Raw genomic sequence first — 15844 nt, 5'->3', positions numbered from 1 at the left:
TAGAGGTTGTATATGAGCGATTGCTGTTGAAAGGGGCTAATTTCCCTTACAAATCACCAGAAGCCCACCCCAGACAGCCTGCAATATAAATATAAATCCCCACCCACCTGCCCCAGGTGCCCTCCCTACCGTCCTTCCTGAAGGTGACTGTCTGAAACATCTACTTACAAGACAAATCCCCTCCCTTCTATTATAGGCAAGTGGGAAGCGTTCAAAGGTGCTCTAACAGGGAATTAAGACAGCTGCAGAGGGAAACACATTCAAGAACAGGACGAGAAGAGAATGACCCATGCACACCACAGCAAGGTCAAATAGTAGAATCTTAGCCCTGCTTAGGCTCATGGAAACCAGGTATGTGTGTGGGGGTGGGAGAGTGTGACACCTGTGAGCCCCAGGCTGAATCTGTTCTCCAAATGTAGACATGGGTGGGGCTGGGAGGGAGGTGTGGTCTGGCCTCAGTTCCCGATTTCCTTTTATTCATAAGTTCTCTGTAAGTCTGAAGTCACTCTGGTCTCTGGGCCCGCAGGATCCCACAGCTGGACACACCTGGCTGTGTCTCAGGTAAGCAACCTCCACTGCTGCCCAGGAGTTCCTTTGAGGAGGGAGGTTTCATTCAGCTTAGGGGGCACAGTTGTTTCCCCGCCACCCCGAAGGTGGATGCTAATCTGACTTCTTGCTTCCTGTCCTGCGACCACAGACTCAATTCCCACCTTGTTCAAGGTGGTGGTCGGTGGCAAGGAGGTGCATGCTCTTCATCCCCCTCCTTTCCCCTCCTCCCCCTCCCCCTCCTCCCCCCTCCTCTTCCCTCCCCTCTCCTCCCCTCCCCTCTTCTCTCTTCTCCTCTCTTCTCCTCTCGTGTGGGTCAGCAGTTGACAATCCTTCAGTTGGGTCTTTATACCCCAAGACATTATCATCTATAGAAATGCCAAAAGGGGTGGAGAGAGAATGTGTTAGAACAGGTAAAAGTGCCTGAAGCTCTCCTAGAACCTGAGACCCGGAAGGAGGTTGGCAAGGCACACACCTGCGTCTGCCTGAGTCTGCAGGTGGGAAAGCAAAGCCAGCCCCACAGCTTGGGGGTGGGAGAAGGCGGGGAGGATGAGGACTGCACGCAAGGATCTGGATCTCCCAGTGTGGAACTTTCTGACTGTTCTCTCGAGATCTCGGGGTTCTGGGAGACACTTCGTTGGCTGTGTGGGTGGAGAGAACTGTAAACCCCCGCCTCCATCTCCCTGCCCAGCAGCTCAGCTGTGATTTGCTTCCCATTTTTGCTTTTGGCTTTTTTTTTTCTAAGATTTATCTTATTTTTATTGGAAAGTCAGATATACAGAGAGGAGAAGAGACAGAGAGGAAGGTCTTCCATCCAGTGGTTCACTCCCCAGATGGTTGCAACGGCTGGAGCTGAGCCAATCCGAAGCCAGAAGCCAGGAGCTTCTTCTGGGTCTCCCACATGGGTGCAGGGTCCCAAACCTTTGGGCTGTCCTTGACTGCTTTCCAAGGCCACAAACATGGAGCTAGATGGGAAGCAGGGCTGCTGGGGTTAGAACTGGCGCCCATATGGGATCTGGGGGTGTTCAAGGCGAGGACTTCACGCGCTAGGTTACCATGCCAGGCCCTTATTTTGGCTTTTGAGTTTTTTTTCAGCAGAGTTTCCTGGTAAAAAATATGATTCTGTTGCAGATTTAGGAAAGGAAGGATTTCAGTGACCAAGATGGAGACTTTCAAATGCTTAAGTTTTTTGTAGGCAGAAGACCAAGGCTTTTCTTTTCTTTTTCTTTTTTTTTTTTTTTTTTTTTTTTTTTTAAGATTTATTTGTTTTTATTAGAAAGGTGTGTTTTACAGAGAGAAGGAGAGACAGAGACAAAGATCTTCCATCTGCTGGTTCACTCCCCAAGTGGTCACAATGGTCGGAGCTGAGCTGATCCGACGTTGGGAGCCAGGAGCTTCTTCCGGGTATCCCATGCAGGTACAGGGTTCCAAGGCTTTAGGCCATCTCTACTGTTTTCCCAGGCCACAGGAAGCGTGTTAGATGGGAAGTGAAGCAAATGGGACTCAAACTGACACTTTTACGGGATCTGGCACTTGCAAGGTGAGAGTATAGCCATTGAACCATCACGCTGGACCCCACCAAGGAATTTTTGGTGTCTATCTAAAGACAAAGTGGAGGCAGATGCTGTGGCAGTGTGGGTTAACCTTTTGCCTATGATGGTGGCATTCCATATGGGGCACTGGTTCAAGTCCTGGCTGCTCCACTCCTGATCCAGTTGCCTACTAATATGCCAGGGAAGCAGCAGAAGCTCGCCCAAATGCTGGGGCACCTGTCTTTAGCCTGCTCAGAGCTGGTCATTATGACAACTTTAGGAATGAATGGGTAAATGGAGTGTGTTCCATTTCTTTCTCTACAACTCTGCCTTTCGAATAACAAAAATAAATAAATACAAAGCATAAAATGCAGGTGGTTCTCAACTTAGAATTTTGTGACTTTGTGATTTTGCATACACTCAGTTTTTCACTTTCAGTACAGCATTTAACAAATCACTTGAAATATTAATATCTTCTTCCTAAAACATTTGTCTTATTTTATTTAAAAGACAGAACTACACAGAGGACAGAACTATAGGGAGAGGGGTCTAGAGAGATCTTCCGTTTTCTGATTCACTCCATAGCAAGGCCAGAGCTGGGGCAGATTGAAGGCAGGGGCTAGGAGCTTCATTCAGGTCTCCATGTAAGTGCAGGGGCCCAGAGACCTGGACCATCTTCCACTCTTTCCTATTTTCTGTGTAGTGTAATCACATGTTGTATATAAAGGTGCATTAATAGGGAGCAGCTGGGCCTCAGATTGGCATACATATGGGATGCTGGTGTCACAGGTATTGGCTTTGCTTCGTACACCTAAATTCCAATCCCTACAATTTAATGTCATCACTATACTCCCTCAATAGACTTTAAGGAGGTTCGACAAGAATTAAAGAAAAGATAGGGAAGTAAGACAGAAGGGACATGTTGGGGCAAGCATTTGTAGAATATCAGATAAAGCCTCTGCCTGCATTGTAGGCATCCCATATAGGATGCCGGTTCGAGTCCTGGCTGTTGCATTTCTGATCCAGCTTCCTGCTGGTGCTCCTGGAAAAAGCATCGGAAAATGGATCCAGGGTTTGGGCCCCTGCCACCTCCATAGAAAACCTGGATGAAGTTCCTGGCTTTCGCCTGGCACAGTGTGGCCAGTTGCAGCCATTTGGGGAGTAAACTAGTGGATAGAATCAATCTCTCTCTCTCTCTCTCTCTCTCTCTCTCTCTCTCTCTCATTCTCTCTCTGTAACTCTGAATCTCAAAATAAATTTTAAAAATGTTTGAACAAGAGAATATGTGGGAACAGATTTTTCTCTTTTCGCTTTGCCTAGCTGATCCTCCTCAGAATGTTGGAGAGCTATATTGGTCTTTTTATCTGAATGTGTAGAGGGGCTGGAGAGGAGGAGGGCTGAAGAGGGGGAAACCTGAAGAGGGGACAAAGGCAGAGCTCTGGGTTGGCCTGAGACAGTGGCAGGACAAGAGGATATTGCATCCTGGCCCATACTCAAGCCCGGCTTTAAAGTTATGGAAGAAGGATGGCACTCAGAAGCCAGTCTGATGGATATCAAGTTGAAGCTGAAGGGAAGGTGATCTCTGATTGCTAAACTAACCAAGAAGTATACAGGAGGTCCCTACGCGGTTCTTGAACCCCCAATGAGCATGACTTGAATTGTTACTAAATCAGATTTCTTTCTTTCTAGCCTTTTGACTTGGTGAAGCTATGGGTACTATTGGAAAAGACTTATGGAATATGAGCGATCTCTGGTGGCTTTCAGAAGATGATCTTTTAAATGTCACAGGTATGCCACCTACAGGCGAGGATTCTAGCCCCTGTGTGCTAGGCATGGAAACAATTAACAAGTATGCTGTGATCATCCTCTATGCTCTGGTGTTCCTGCTGAGCCTGCTGGGAAACTCCCTGGTGATGTTGGTCATCTTGGATGGCCGGAGCAATCGTTCAGTCACTGATATCTACCTACTGAACTTGGCCATAGCTGATCTCCTCTTTGCCTTGACCTTGCCCATCTGGGCTACCTCCAAGGTGAAAGGCTGGATTTTTGGAACAGCCCTGTGCAAGGTGGTCTCACTCCTGAAGGAGGTCAATTTCTACAGTGGGATCCTGCTGCTGGCCTGCATCAGTATGGACCGCTACCTGGCGATTGTCCATGCTACACGCACCTGGATCCAGAAGCGCCACTTGGTCAAGTTCGTATGTTTAAGCATGTGGGGACTGTCTCTGATTCTGTCCCTGCCTTTCTTCGTCTTTCGTCAAGCTCTTGTTCAGAAAAATTCTACCCCAGTCTGCTACGAGGACCTGGGTGATAACACAGCAAAGTGGCGCATGGTGCTTCGAGTTCTGCCCCATACATTTGGCTTCATCTTGCCGCTGCTGGTCATGCTGTTCTGCTATGGGTTCACCCTGTGCACGCTGTTCAAGGCCCACATGGGGCAGAAGCACCGGGCCATGCGGGTCATCTTTGCTGTGGTGCTCATCTTCCTGCTCTGCTGGCTGCCCTACAACCTGGTCCTGCTCGCAGACACCCTCATGAGGACCCATATGATTGAGGAGACATGTGAACGTCGCAATGACATAGACCGGGCCCTGGAGGCCACGGAGATTCTAGGCTTCCTGCACAGTTGCCTCAATCCCATCATCTATGCCTTCATTGGCCAAAATTTTCGCAATGGATTCCTCAAGATCCTGGCCACCCATGGCCTGATTAGTCAGGAGTTCCTGGCACGCCATCACGTGACCTCTTACACTTCTTCTTCCATCACTGTTCCTTCACACCTCTGAAAGCCATCCACGGCAACCATCTCCTCCTGCTAAGGAAAGAGGAAGTACAGCTCCAAGGGTGTGTGTATGGGCCATCTGGGTCTGACTGGATGACATCTCCATTTGGGGGCGAGGTTATGTATGCTGGAAAGTTAAGAATTAATGTCTTCTGCATAAACAAAGAAAATTCCTGAAGAATTGCTGAGACACTGCCAAGGACTGACCTTTCATACTTCCGTGGAGAGGAAGTTGAACTCTTACAGCTTTGACCTGCCAAGTAGGCAACTGGCGCAGCCTTGTCTGGAGCCAATCCTGGGACTGCTCCCTCCTATGGCCTGAAACTCCTGGAACACCATCTCAACCACTGTACACACCTGCTCCAATCAGGCTGTAGGAGGTCTCTGATCATGGAACTAGTTTCCCATCTCAAGTACGTTGTAATGTCTTTTGGGCCAACTGAGGCAGATGCTGTTGAGCAATCAAACCACCAGGTGGTCTTGTGGAATAAGCACATCCCCCTAGGATATGGTGGGTGAACCAAATTGAGAATCCAGATACTTTGTAATAGGGTGCCCTTTCCCTCTGGACTGACATCGCAGACAGGATGATGGGTATATTGGGTCCATGCTGAACCACATTTGGAGTGGGATTAGCAGCCCTTAGCCTTGACCCCTGGAAGCTTCCAGTCTGATGTGGAATGTTCTCAGGCTTACAAACCCATGTAGAGCTGGCCAGCCGCAGAATAGCCTGATATTTCTAAATAAGTTGCGATTCCACATTTGTACATGGGACTGTATCTCAGGTGTTCCTGAGAGGAAAATTTGTGTGTGTGCGTGCACGTGCCATTATTGGCTTGACTGTCATAGACTAGTGGCAGCACTCCCCACGATAGTGTCTCCTGGGGCCTTAACTCCACTTAGATCTGCCCCCTAGAGGCAGATAAACTCCAGTTTATCTTCTCACCCGAGGCTGGAGAAAACCTCTTTGGCCATAAGCAAAAGGACATATTCCTGTGTCCAGTGTGATGGCTCAGTGGCTAGATGCTCGCCTTACATGCACCAGGATCCCATATGGGATGCTGATTTGTGACCTGACAGCTTCACTTCCCATCCAACTCCCTGCTTGTGGCCTGGGAGAGCAGTCTAGCATGGCCCAAAGCCTTGCGACCCTGCACTCTTGTGGGAAATCTGAAGAAGTTCCTGGCTCCTGGCTTGTATTGGCTCAGCTCTGGCTATTGTGGCCACTTTTGAGTGAACGGGTAGATGGCTCTTTCTGTCTGTCTTTTCTTCTCTCTGTAAAATATGCCTTTCCAATACAAATAATAAATAAATCTTTAAAACAAATAAATGAAAAAAGGACATTCTTCTTCAGAGTCTCAGCTTGACCTTCATTTGACCTCCAACTTTGCAGGGGAGGGGGACGCCCCTCCCCGAGTGCTCATATGGAATTGCTGCCCTTTCTATGTCTGCTTTGCCTCTGTGAAGACAGGAGCCCTGTTTGTTTTGCTGGCTTTATATCCCGGTGTAGGATGTGCTGCCAGGAGCCTATTAGATGTTCAGTAAATATTTACTGAATGAATGAATGGAAGCTCAAAAGACCCAAACTTATTGGCTCACCATCTGGTCAAAGCGCCTCTTATCTTTCCCCTTCCTTTCCCCTCCTTCTGTGCTCGGCAATGCTTTCCCTCCTCCAGTTTGCCTTGCTGGTTTATAGCCATCCGCTTTGTAGCTGTGTAAAAATGCTGTAAGGGAGGGCTGTTTGGATTGCTGATGATAAGAGCTGAACTCAAATCGGCTTACGCAAAACTGAGGCTGAGTGGCTTTCGGTGGAGTGGCCAGGTGTAGGGATGGCTTGACACAGAGAAGGGGGCAAATGAGCTGGGAGGTTCTAGAAAGATAAATGTCAGGGACAGGGAGAGATTCAGGGCCATGGAGAGGCTGGGAAGGAAGGAAGGAATTGGAGACAGGGAGATTCAAGGTGTGGTTGGGGCTGGGTAAGGAGTGAGAAGGAGGAGGAATGGGTGAGGTGTGGGGTGGGTAGTGAGTCCCAGGGTATGGGTGGTCAGAGGGGAATGAGAGTTGAAGATGGGTGAGGAGCTACAAGACTGAAGCAAAAACAGATGGCCGGGCAGTTTACCCTTCCAGACCAGAGTGTAGTCCAAGATAATCTGTCAGGGCCAAGGCTTCCCGTCCTGTCCTGCTGAAGCTGTGCAGGTGGTTGGTAATGGAGGAATTGGAGGCTCAAACTGTTGGTAATGAATAGGACTCAGGCAGGAAAGAATGCTGGGAATGTACAGGGGAAAATGTTGGGAACTGAGTCCTCTTCCATTCTCCTCTTCCTTCCACGCTTGCCGCCTTAATGTCCACCTTCCGTTTCCTTCCTCAGATGCTTCATCAAAGACAATGCCATCAGGGGCTTTGGTAAATAAGTAAGGATGCACATTGAGTCTAGGGGAAATATGAATGACTACCAGACCTATGTATGCAAAGATGCCCAGCCTCACTGCTAACCTGAGCAATGGGAGCTAAACTTGCAAATCTTTTAAACAGTGGAGGGATGTCACACTCTTTTCAAATAAGTGCAGTGTGGTTTGCTGAGATGTTTTAATGTAACATGTGATTCTCTAGATTTTAGATTTCTAAAGAGGCTGGGACTTTGGTGTTTTTATAAACATGGTGTATCGAAATTGTGGGGCTCAGGGTCAAAGAGGTCACTGAGTCAACAAGACGGAGACTAACAATCCAGGTCACTGGTGGGCAAGATGGCGGCCAAGGACAGAGCCCTGGGCGTGAACCAGGGCAGGAGTCACGCAGCTCCAAGGAAATACTGATTGACCAGGGCCATTTCACTCACCTATCCCCGGCCTATGGGAGGTGGCTTCTGCAGTCATTCTCCTAGTAATTGGCTCCTGGTTTCTTCCCTCCCGGAATTCCCAAAATTCCTGGCCTGAGGCTATTCCTCACCCTATATAAGAAACTGAATCTCCCCAATAAATTGGAACTGCTTAGACAGAATCCCTGTCCATTTGTTTGTTTTTCGCAGGCCGGGAGGCTGGGTGGTGGGCAGCAGACTCATCCCCTCCGGCAACAGGGTACTAAAGGAATCTGTGGGGGAGACTCTGCAGAACTAGCAAAAATTGGGAAACAAAGAATCAGAGACAAAAATCTTCCACCCGTAGCTTCACTTCCCAAATATGTACAGCAGCCAGTGCTTGGCTAGGCTAGAACCAACAGGTCAGATCTCAGTCTGGGTCTTCCACAAGGGTGGCAGGGAGCTAAACACATGGGCTGTGGTCTGCTGTCTCCCAGAATTCATTATCCTGAAGTTGGCTTGGAAGTAAAGGAGCCAGGACTTGGATTCAGTGCTCCAATATGGGATGCAGGCTTTGCAAGTGGAGACTCAACCATTGAGCCAAGCGCCAATGCCATAAACTGGCCTTTCAATCATTAGATACTGTGAGAATCAGATGGCCGGTCAAAGTCAGAGTTGGGTCGCCCTAGGTATGGGGAGGGGCTTGCTGTCTGGGGTGTACCTGGCTTTAGGGATGGGCGGACCATAGCAAAAGAATGGGGCTCAGGAATAAGAATGTGGCTGGGATTGGAATAGGGGTTTTGTAGGGTTAAAACACCCATCAGGGATTAGATGAGGACAGGGATTGGATATGAATCTATGTCTTATACACAATGCTTGCTGACTTAACTGTTTTGCAAGCTGGTCAGAATGTTCCACCTCCAGGAAATTACGTCAAGATCCACTTTTTCCCCCTAAACTCATGCCCTCTCTGACCAGCCCCGGCTACTTGGTATCTCCTGTCTTCCTACAGAGTAGCACCCTCTGGAGAGTACCCATGAAAATTCTAATGCATAATCCAGGCTTTATGCTGTAGGGCTCGGGACCTTCTTGTCCCTGTCCCTGCACTTCTCTCAGGGTGTTTCAGAGGCTGAGCCACCATTTCACAGATGCCCATAGATAAAGTGACTCTTGTCTAAGAGAGGACACACTCATGGGTGTCTGTCTGGAGATGGTGGTGGAGCCCACCCTGTACCTGCAGAAGATGGTAAAGCCACTTTGGACTTGACCCAGGCTGACACAGGGGCCTATCAGTTGAACCTACATCAATGGAGATTAGAATCCACCCTGGCTTTGCTTTTAAAGTCAAGCTCATTCTTTTCAGGGCAGAAACAATACAAAGACTCAAAAAGTAAAACACAAACAAACAAATAAAAAACCACAAAAACAAACAAAAACCCCAAGAAAACAATGCAAAACAACAACAAAAAATCTACCAGAATCTGTTAGCTCAGACTTTAAACATTTCATCTTCTTTTTTTAAAAAATAATTTTATTTGGTTGAAAACTGAAATAAAGGACAGAGAGGAAGAGACAGGGAGAGAAAGATCTTCCATCTGCTGGTTCACTCCCCAAAAGGCTGCAACTTCAGGGACTAGGCCAGGCCAGAGCCAGGAGCCTGGAACTCCATCTGGGTCTCCTATGTGGGTGCAGAGGCCCAAGCACTTGGCTCATCTTCTGCTACTTTTCTGGGTGCATTAGCAGGAAGCTGGAAAGGAAGTGGGGCAGAGAGAGGGATGTTGAGCTTCCATTCATTGATTCACTCCCCAAATGGCTGAAATAACTAGAGTTGAGTCAGATCAAAGTCAGGAACCTGGAACTCCATCCAGGTCTCCCACATGATAGCAGGTCCTTTAGCACCAGGACCATCTCCCAATACCTCCCAGGTGCATTAGCAGGGAGCTGGGTTTGAAGTGGAACAGTGGGGGACATGAACTGGCCCTCATGTGGGATGTTAGCATCATATGCAGCAACTTAATCCACCTGCACCACCATGCTGGCTCCATTTTATAATTTTTCAAAAATGCTGTTATGAATGACATTTAAATCTTTTTCATTTTCCCAGTACTGTGTTACCAGTATATAGAAATATAATTGTGGTGTATTTATTAACTTTGTACTCCGGGGCCTTAGTCAATTCAGTTAGTTCCAGCAGTTTTCATGAAAAAGATTATTTTGGATTTAATACACATACCATCATGCCACCTGTGAATAAAGACAATTTAATTCTTCCTATTTCTTTGTGCCTTTTATTTGCCTTTCTCGCCTGGCTTCCTGGCATCGTGGAACCCAAGCAGGGGAGAGGGGACATCTTGCTCTGTGGCTGACCTCAGGGTAAAGCTCTCATTCGCTGTTGAACATGATGGAGGCTACAGATTTTTCATTGACAGTTTGTCAGGCTGAGGCAGTTTCTTTCAGTTCCTAGCTTGCTGAGAGTTCTGAAACTTGTTAGTCATGAGTGGATGTCGAATTTTCGTTTGTCTTTAAGGATGTGGGCTTTGGAGCCAGACAGCCTGGCTTACAATCCTGGTATTGCCATTAAAGAGGCTTTGTGACTAAGGATGCATGACTTAGCTCCCTCTATTACTTCGTACACAGTGGATAAAAGTAATCTCAGCTAATTCCTGTGGGGATTAAGTGAAATGAGCACACACGTGCACACACATGCACACACATGTGACATTTGGAAGAGTGCTAAGCAAATGGTAGGCCCTGTTTAATGTTAGCCATCATTCTTTTTTTTTCCTTTTTTTTATTATTATTATTAATTATTTTGCATTATGTTACAGTTTCATAGGCTCTGGGAATCCCCCCCACGCCCCTCCTCCCGGTGGCTTCCTCCACCTTGATGCAGTATTACAGTTCAAATTCAGTCAAGATTCTTTCCTTGTAAACATATACCAAGTATATGTCCAGCTATTTATTGTCCAGATGGGTTGAACAGTCTCTTGGGGAGACCATTTCTGGTCCGTTGTTAGAGCTGGCAGAATATCATCCCATTCAACCAAGAGTCCCGACATAACATCAACAGCAATTTGCAACATTATGGAATTGACATGGTTGTGAGTAACCAGTGTGTTACAAAAAACAAAAAAACAAAAAAACAAAAAAACAAGTTCTTAACCACAGCCTATGATTAGCCCATTGACATTTCAGTTTTAGTTTTATATACAGAACCGACTGCTATATACCTTTAAATGGCTATAAGGTACCATTCAGCTGTCTTGTGTCTATTTCATTTTAGTATTTAGCCATTTGTTGTGTTGAAGTATAATTTTGCTGATCTTGGCAGATTTTAGGGTAATCTAGACTGACTTGTAACTCTAACAAGACATTTGTCGACATTTAAGGTGCAGAACATTTTTTGGGGGGGGGGGCTGTGTGCAGAGAAATCCCCAACACCATGGTGAGGAGTGACTAATCTTTGTGTCCCACCCAGCGAGGCATGAGCCAATCCACGCCAGCTCTTTCCTGTCAGATTCCAGGCTCTACTTTTTGTTGTTTGTCTATTTATTTTAGGTTTTTTTTAGTTTGTATGATTGTTTGTTTGCTATGAGGGGTTTTCGGAGCGATCCCGATGGTCATCGCGAGAGAGGGTGGGGGTCCAGAGGTGGAGCCAGGTTCAGACCAGAGAAAGCTCTCCTCCCTGGTCCCGAAGGACGTTTATCGTTCTTCTGTTTCTGCGAACCGCTCAGGGCTTCTGGTTGTCTTTCCGATGACGTTGGCCTCTGCACGGTAGTGTTTGGACTTCTTCCATCCCCTGTGGAAGCTCCGGTTGAGGGTGGGTGACCTCAGAGTACTCGGCCTCCGAGGGCATCCAATTCCCTGTGGTCCCTAGGCAGTTGGGATGTAGTCCTTGTTGCTCGTATTAATAGTTTGTGGTGAAGATCTGGGAGTCTTCATGGTTGGGATCCAAGCTTCCTCCTTACCACCTGCTCCACCCTGGAGTGCCCTCCTGCTCCACGCACATGACCTCCTGTTAAGAGGTTGTCAGGATCGCAGCCGGTTCCCCCCTCATGCATTGGTATAGTAGTTTTGCTATTGTTTAGTGCCGCTTTGAGTCTGTTGTCTATGAATTACCAGATTTGATCTTGTTAGGCTATATTGAACTTTTTCCTCACTCTTTTTATGGTCCTGAAAGACTTCCCTGCATTCCCCCCATCACGGATTAACATAGCGTATTGAGGGTAAAGTAGGTGTTACAGTTTTTCAATGTAGATCTTAAGTATTTTGACATTAATTGTTGGTTTATAGTTTACATTGCATTATCTTATTACATTGGATACAGGTTGTTATAGATTGCACTATTATTACAATATACAGGTACTATCTTCCAAGTTGTCATCTTATCATCGCAGATTAAGGCAAACATGTGGTATTTAACCTTTTGGGATTGGTTCATTTCTCTTAGCATGAAGCCATCATTCTTTAATTTACTCCTTTATTTGGTTGGATTTTGAGTTTTGCTGAGACAAAATCTATAGGAAGTGACTTTAAAAAACTTATTACAGCCAGATATACACAGAGGAGGAGAGATATACACAGAGATACACACAGATATACACAGAGGAGGAGAGACAGAGAGGAAGATCTTCCGTCTGATGATTCACTCCCCAAGTGAGCCGCAATGGGCCGGTGCGCGCCGATCCGAAGCCGGGAACCTGGAACCTCTTCCGGGTCTCTCACACGGGTGCAGGGTCCCAATTCATTGGGCCGTCCTCAACTGATTTCCCAGGCCACAAGCAGGGAGCCGGATGGGAAGTGGAGCTGCCAGGATTAGAACCAGCGCCCATATGGGATCCTGGGGCTTTCAAGGCGAGGACTTTAGCCGCTAGGCCACGCCGCCGGGCCCGAAACTTATTTATTTTTATTGGAAAGGCAAATCTACAGAGAAGAAAAGACACAGAGAAAACCCACTGGTTCATTCCTTAAGTGATCACTACGACTGAAATTGAGTTGATCTGGAGCCAGGAGCCATTTCCAGGTCTACTACGTGGGTGCAAGGTCTCAAGGAGTTGGGCCATTTTCCACTGCTTTCCCAGACCACAAGCAGGGAGTTGGACCAGAAGTGAAGCAGCTGGGACATGAACTGGCACCCATATAGTATCTGGTGCTTACAAGGGGAGGATTAGCCAACTGAGCCCTCGCGCAGGGGACGCTGGAGGTGACCTTTTTGATATCTTGTGTTTTCCCCAAATGCCTTTCACTCTTGATTGCTGCTTTGGATGAGTATTGAATTGAATTCATTTTCATTCAGAATTTTGCAGGCTCTTTAAAAGTATAATCATTTTAAACTAAAGATTAAAATGCACAAATTTTAAAAATAATAAAAAGGATTTATTTATTTGCAAGGCAGAGTGACAGGCTCGAGAGGGGGGAGGGAGAAGGATAGAGTGAGAGGGAGAGAGAGAAAGAGACAGAGTAGGGAGAGAGAGAGAGAGATCTTTCACCAACTGGTTCACTTTCCAAATGGCCACAGCAGCCAGGCCTGGGGCAGGTTGATGCCAGGAGCCAGGAACTCCATCTGAAGCTCCCACATGGATAGCAGGAACCCAAGCACTTGGACCATCTTCTGCTGTCTTCCCAGGCACATTAGCAGGGAGCCTGATGAGTCAGATCACCTGGGCCTGGAACTGGTGCTTGGGTGTAGATACAGGTGTTGCAAACAACGGCCTAAGCTATTGTGTCCCAATCTCTTCCTCTTGTGGGTTTGGTTGGACTTCTAGCTTCCCGTGTTGCGACTTATGATGCTACCCTAACTCTTGATCTGTGGCATGTGACTGAATTGTCTCTTGGAATCTTTTAGGATCTTCTCTCTAGAATGCAGCTTGATGGGGCTCAGTGGCACAGCATTTTCTCGATTGTTATGCCAGACACTTGGGTAAATCCTTTTTTTTTTTTTTTTAAGATTTGTTTTATTTTTATTGGAAAGTACAGAGAGGTGGACTAAGAGAGAGAGGAAGATTTTCCATATGCTGATTCACGCCCCAAGTGACCACAATGGCCGGAGTTGAGCTGATCCGAAGCTGGGAGCCCAGAGCCTCTTCTGGGTCTCCCACATGGGTGCAGGGTCCCAAGGCCTGGGGCCATCCTTGACTGCTTTCCCAGGCAGGGAGCTGGAAGGGACGTGGAGCAGCTGGGATTAGAACTGACACCCAAATGGGATCCTGGCACGTGTAAGGCAAGGATTTTAGTTACTAGGATACTGTGCTGAGCCCCAGCATTCCCTTTTATAATACACCATTCTTGACTTTAAAAATGCAATATATATTTTTTTATCTGAGGATATCATAGTTTTTGTAAAGATTTCTTTGAATTCTAAATTATTGTCTCTGAGTATTTCTTCTGATCTAATATCTCAATGATCACTTTTCTGTCCACTTTTTGGGCTTCCATGAAAAAAACCTGTCATTTTATACCTTCTTTCTTTGTGGGATAATCCCTTAAAATCACTTTCATATTACTTCCGGTGAATTTTTTTGGGAGAACAGAAGTAAATATGTTAATGCAATTATCTCTCTTAAAAATTTTTGTCAATATAAAAGTTCTCATGTATTTCATAGTACAATTCTAAGAACATGACAATCCCTTTCCTTCTTTCTTTTCATTTTTCTTTAATTTTTTGCAAAGGAAATGGCAATCTGCCCTCTAATCACAGGATTAATGCACCATTAGCCATGATATTTAACAAGTAAAAAGTAGAAAGATTGCAGCTCCACATGATTATAAGCAAGGGCTAAGAATAGCAATCAAATCACAAGATGTGCATTTCAATCCTATACATTTTTGGGGATTGTATATTAACTGCCATATATCAGAGAAAACATATGATATTTGTCTTTTGAGGGCTGGCTTATTTTACTAGACATAATGGCATCCAGTTGCATCCATTTTGTTGCAAAAGACAGTATTTCATTCTTATTATGGCTGGGTAGTATTTCACAGTGTGTATATTCCACAGTATCTAGTTGATGGACAACTGGTTGATTCCATCTTAACTATTGTGAACTGAGGCTGCAATAAACGTGGGGCTACAGATAACTTTCTCATATGCTGCTATTATTTCATTTGGGTAATTGCCAGGAATGGAGTAGCTGTGTTATATGGTAGATCTATTTTCAGAATTCTGAGAAATCTCCATGCTGTCTTCCATAATGGTTGCATGAATCTAAACACCCACCAGCAGTGGATCAGGATATCTTTTGCCACACATCCTTGGCAGCACTTAATATCTCTTGATTTTTGGATGATAGCCATTCTAGCTGGGGTGAGCTGAAATCTCATTGTGGTTTTTATTGTATTTTTGCTGATGACCAGTGATCCTGGGCATCTTTTCATGTGTTTCTTTGCCATTGGCATTTCATCCTTTTAAAATGCCTATTCAAGGACTTCGCCAATTCTTTAACTGGATTGTTTGCTTTGTGGCTGAGTTTCTTGAGTTCTTTATAGGTTCTGGATGTGAATCCTTTGTCAGTTGCATGGTTCACAAATATTTTCTCCCATGCTATCAGTTGCCTCTTTACTTTGTTGAATGTTTCCTTTGCAGAAACTTTTTGGGTTGATGTAATCTCATTAGTTTATTTTTGCATTTATTGTTTTTATTTTAAAAATATTTATTTGTTTTTATTTGAAAAGCAGACTTACAGAGAGAGAGAAGAAGCAGAACAACATACAGAGGGTGAGATCTTACATATGCTGGTTCACTCCTCAAATTGTCCCATGATCAGAACTGGGTTGGTTCAAATTCAGGAGCCTGGAGCTTCCTCTGGGTCTGCCGCATGGGTTCACGGGCCCAAAGACCTGAGTCATCTTTTGCTGCTTTCCTAGGCACATTAGCAGGAAACTGTATTGGAAGTGGAGTGGCTTGGACTTGAACCAACACTCATATGGAATGCTGGCACTACAGGTGGAGGCTTAACCTATTGTGTCATGATTTTATCCCCTTTTTGCTTTTATTATCTGTGCTTCTGGGGCAAAGACTTCTTGGAAAACAACCTAATTCTTTTTGATGTAAAATTTCTCTGGATTAAAAAAAAACATATTTGGGGCTGGTGTTTTGGTGCAATGGGTTAAACTGCCACCTGTGATGCTAACATCTAACATGGGCTCTGGCTTGAGTTCTGATTGCTTCACTTCACATCCAGCTGCCTG

At 45.9% G+C, this 15844-nt stretch overlaps 1 protein-coding gene across 1 annotated transcript; it reads left to right on the top strand.

Moving 5' to 3' along the window:
* The first annotated feature begins 503 nt into the window (after positions 1-503).
* On the top strand, positions 504-5832 carry CXCR1 (C-X-C motif chemokine receptor 1). The gene is made up of 2 exons (XM_004577234.4): positions 504-561; positions 3768-5832. Exon 2 carries the CDS (start codon positions 3788-3790, stop codon positions 4862-4864), a length of 1077 nt encoding a protein of 358 aa, XP_004577291.3. The 5' UTR covers positions 504-561; positions 3768-3787; the 3' UTR covers positions 4865-5832.
* Positions 5833-15844: the final 10012 nt, after the last annotated feature.

The sequence above is a fragment of the Ochotona princeps genome, chromosome 5 (assembly GCF_030435755.1).
Source record: "Ochotona princeps isolate mOchPri1 chromosome 5, mOchPri1.hap1, whole genome shotgun sequence".
NCBI classification, from domain to species: Eukaryota; Metazoa; Chordata; class Mammalia; order Lagomorpha; family Ochotonidae; genus Ochotona; species Ochotona princeps.
The sequence above is the reverse complement of the archived record's forward strand: the minus strand, read 5'-3'. Positions and strand labels throughout refer to the sequence as shown.

Excerpts from the sequence above, each read along its gene's own strand:
- CXCR1 (XM_004577234.4), top strand. The coding sequence starts at position 3,788 with ATGGGTACTATTGGAAAAGACTTATGGAATATGAGCGATCTCTGGTGG.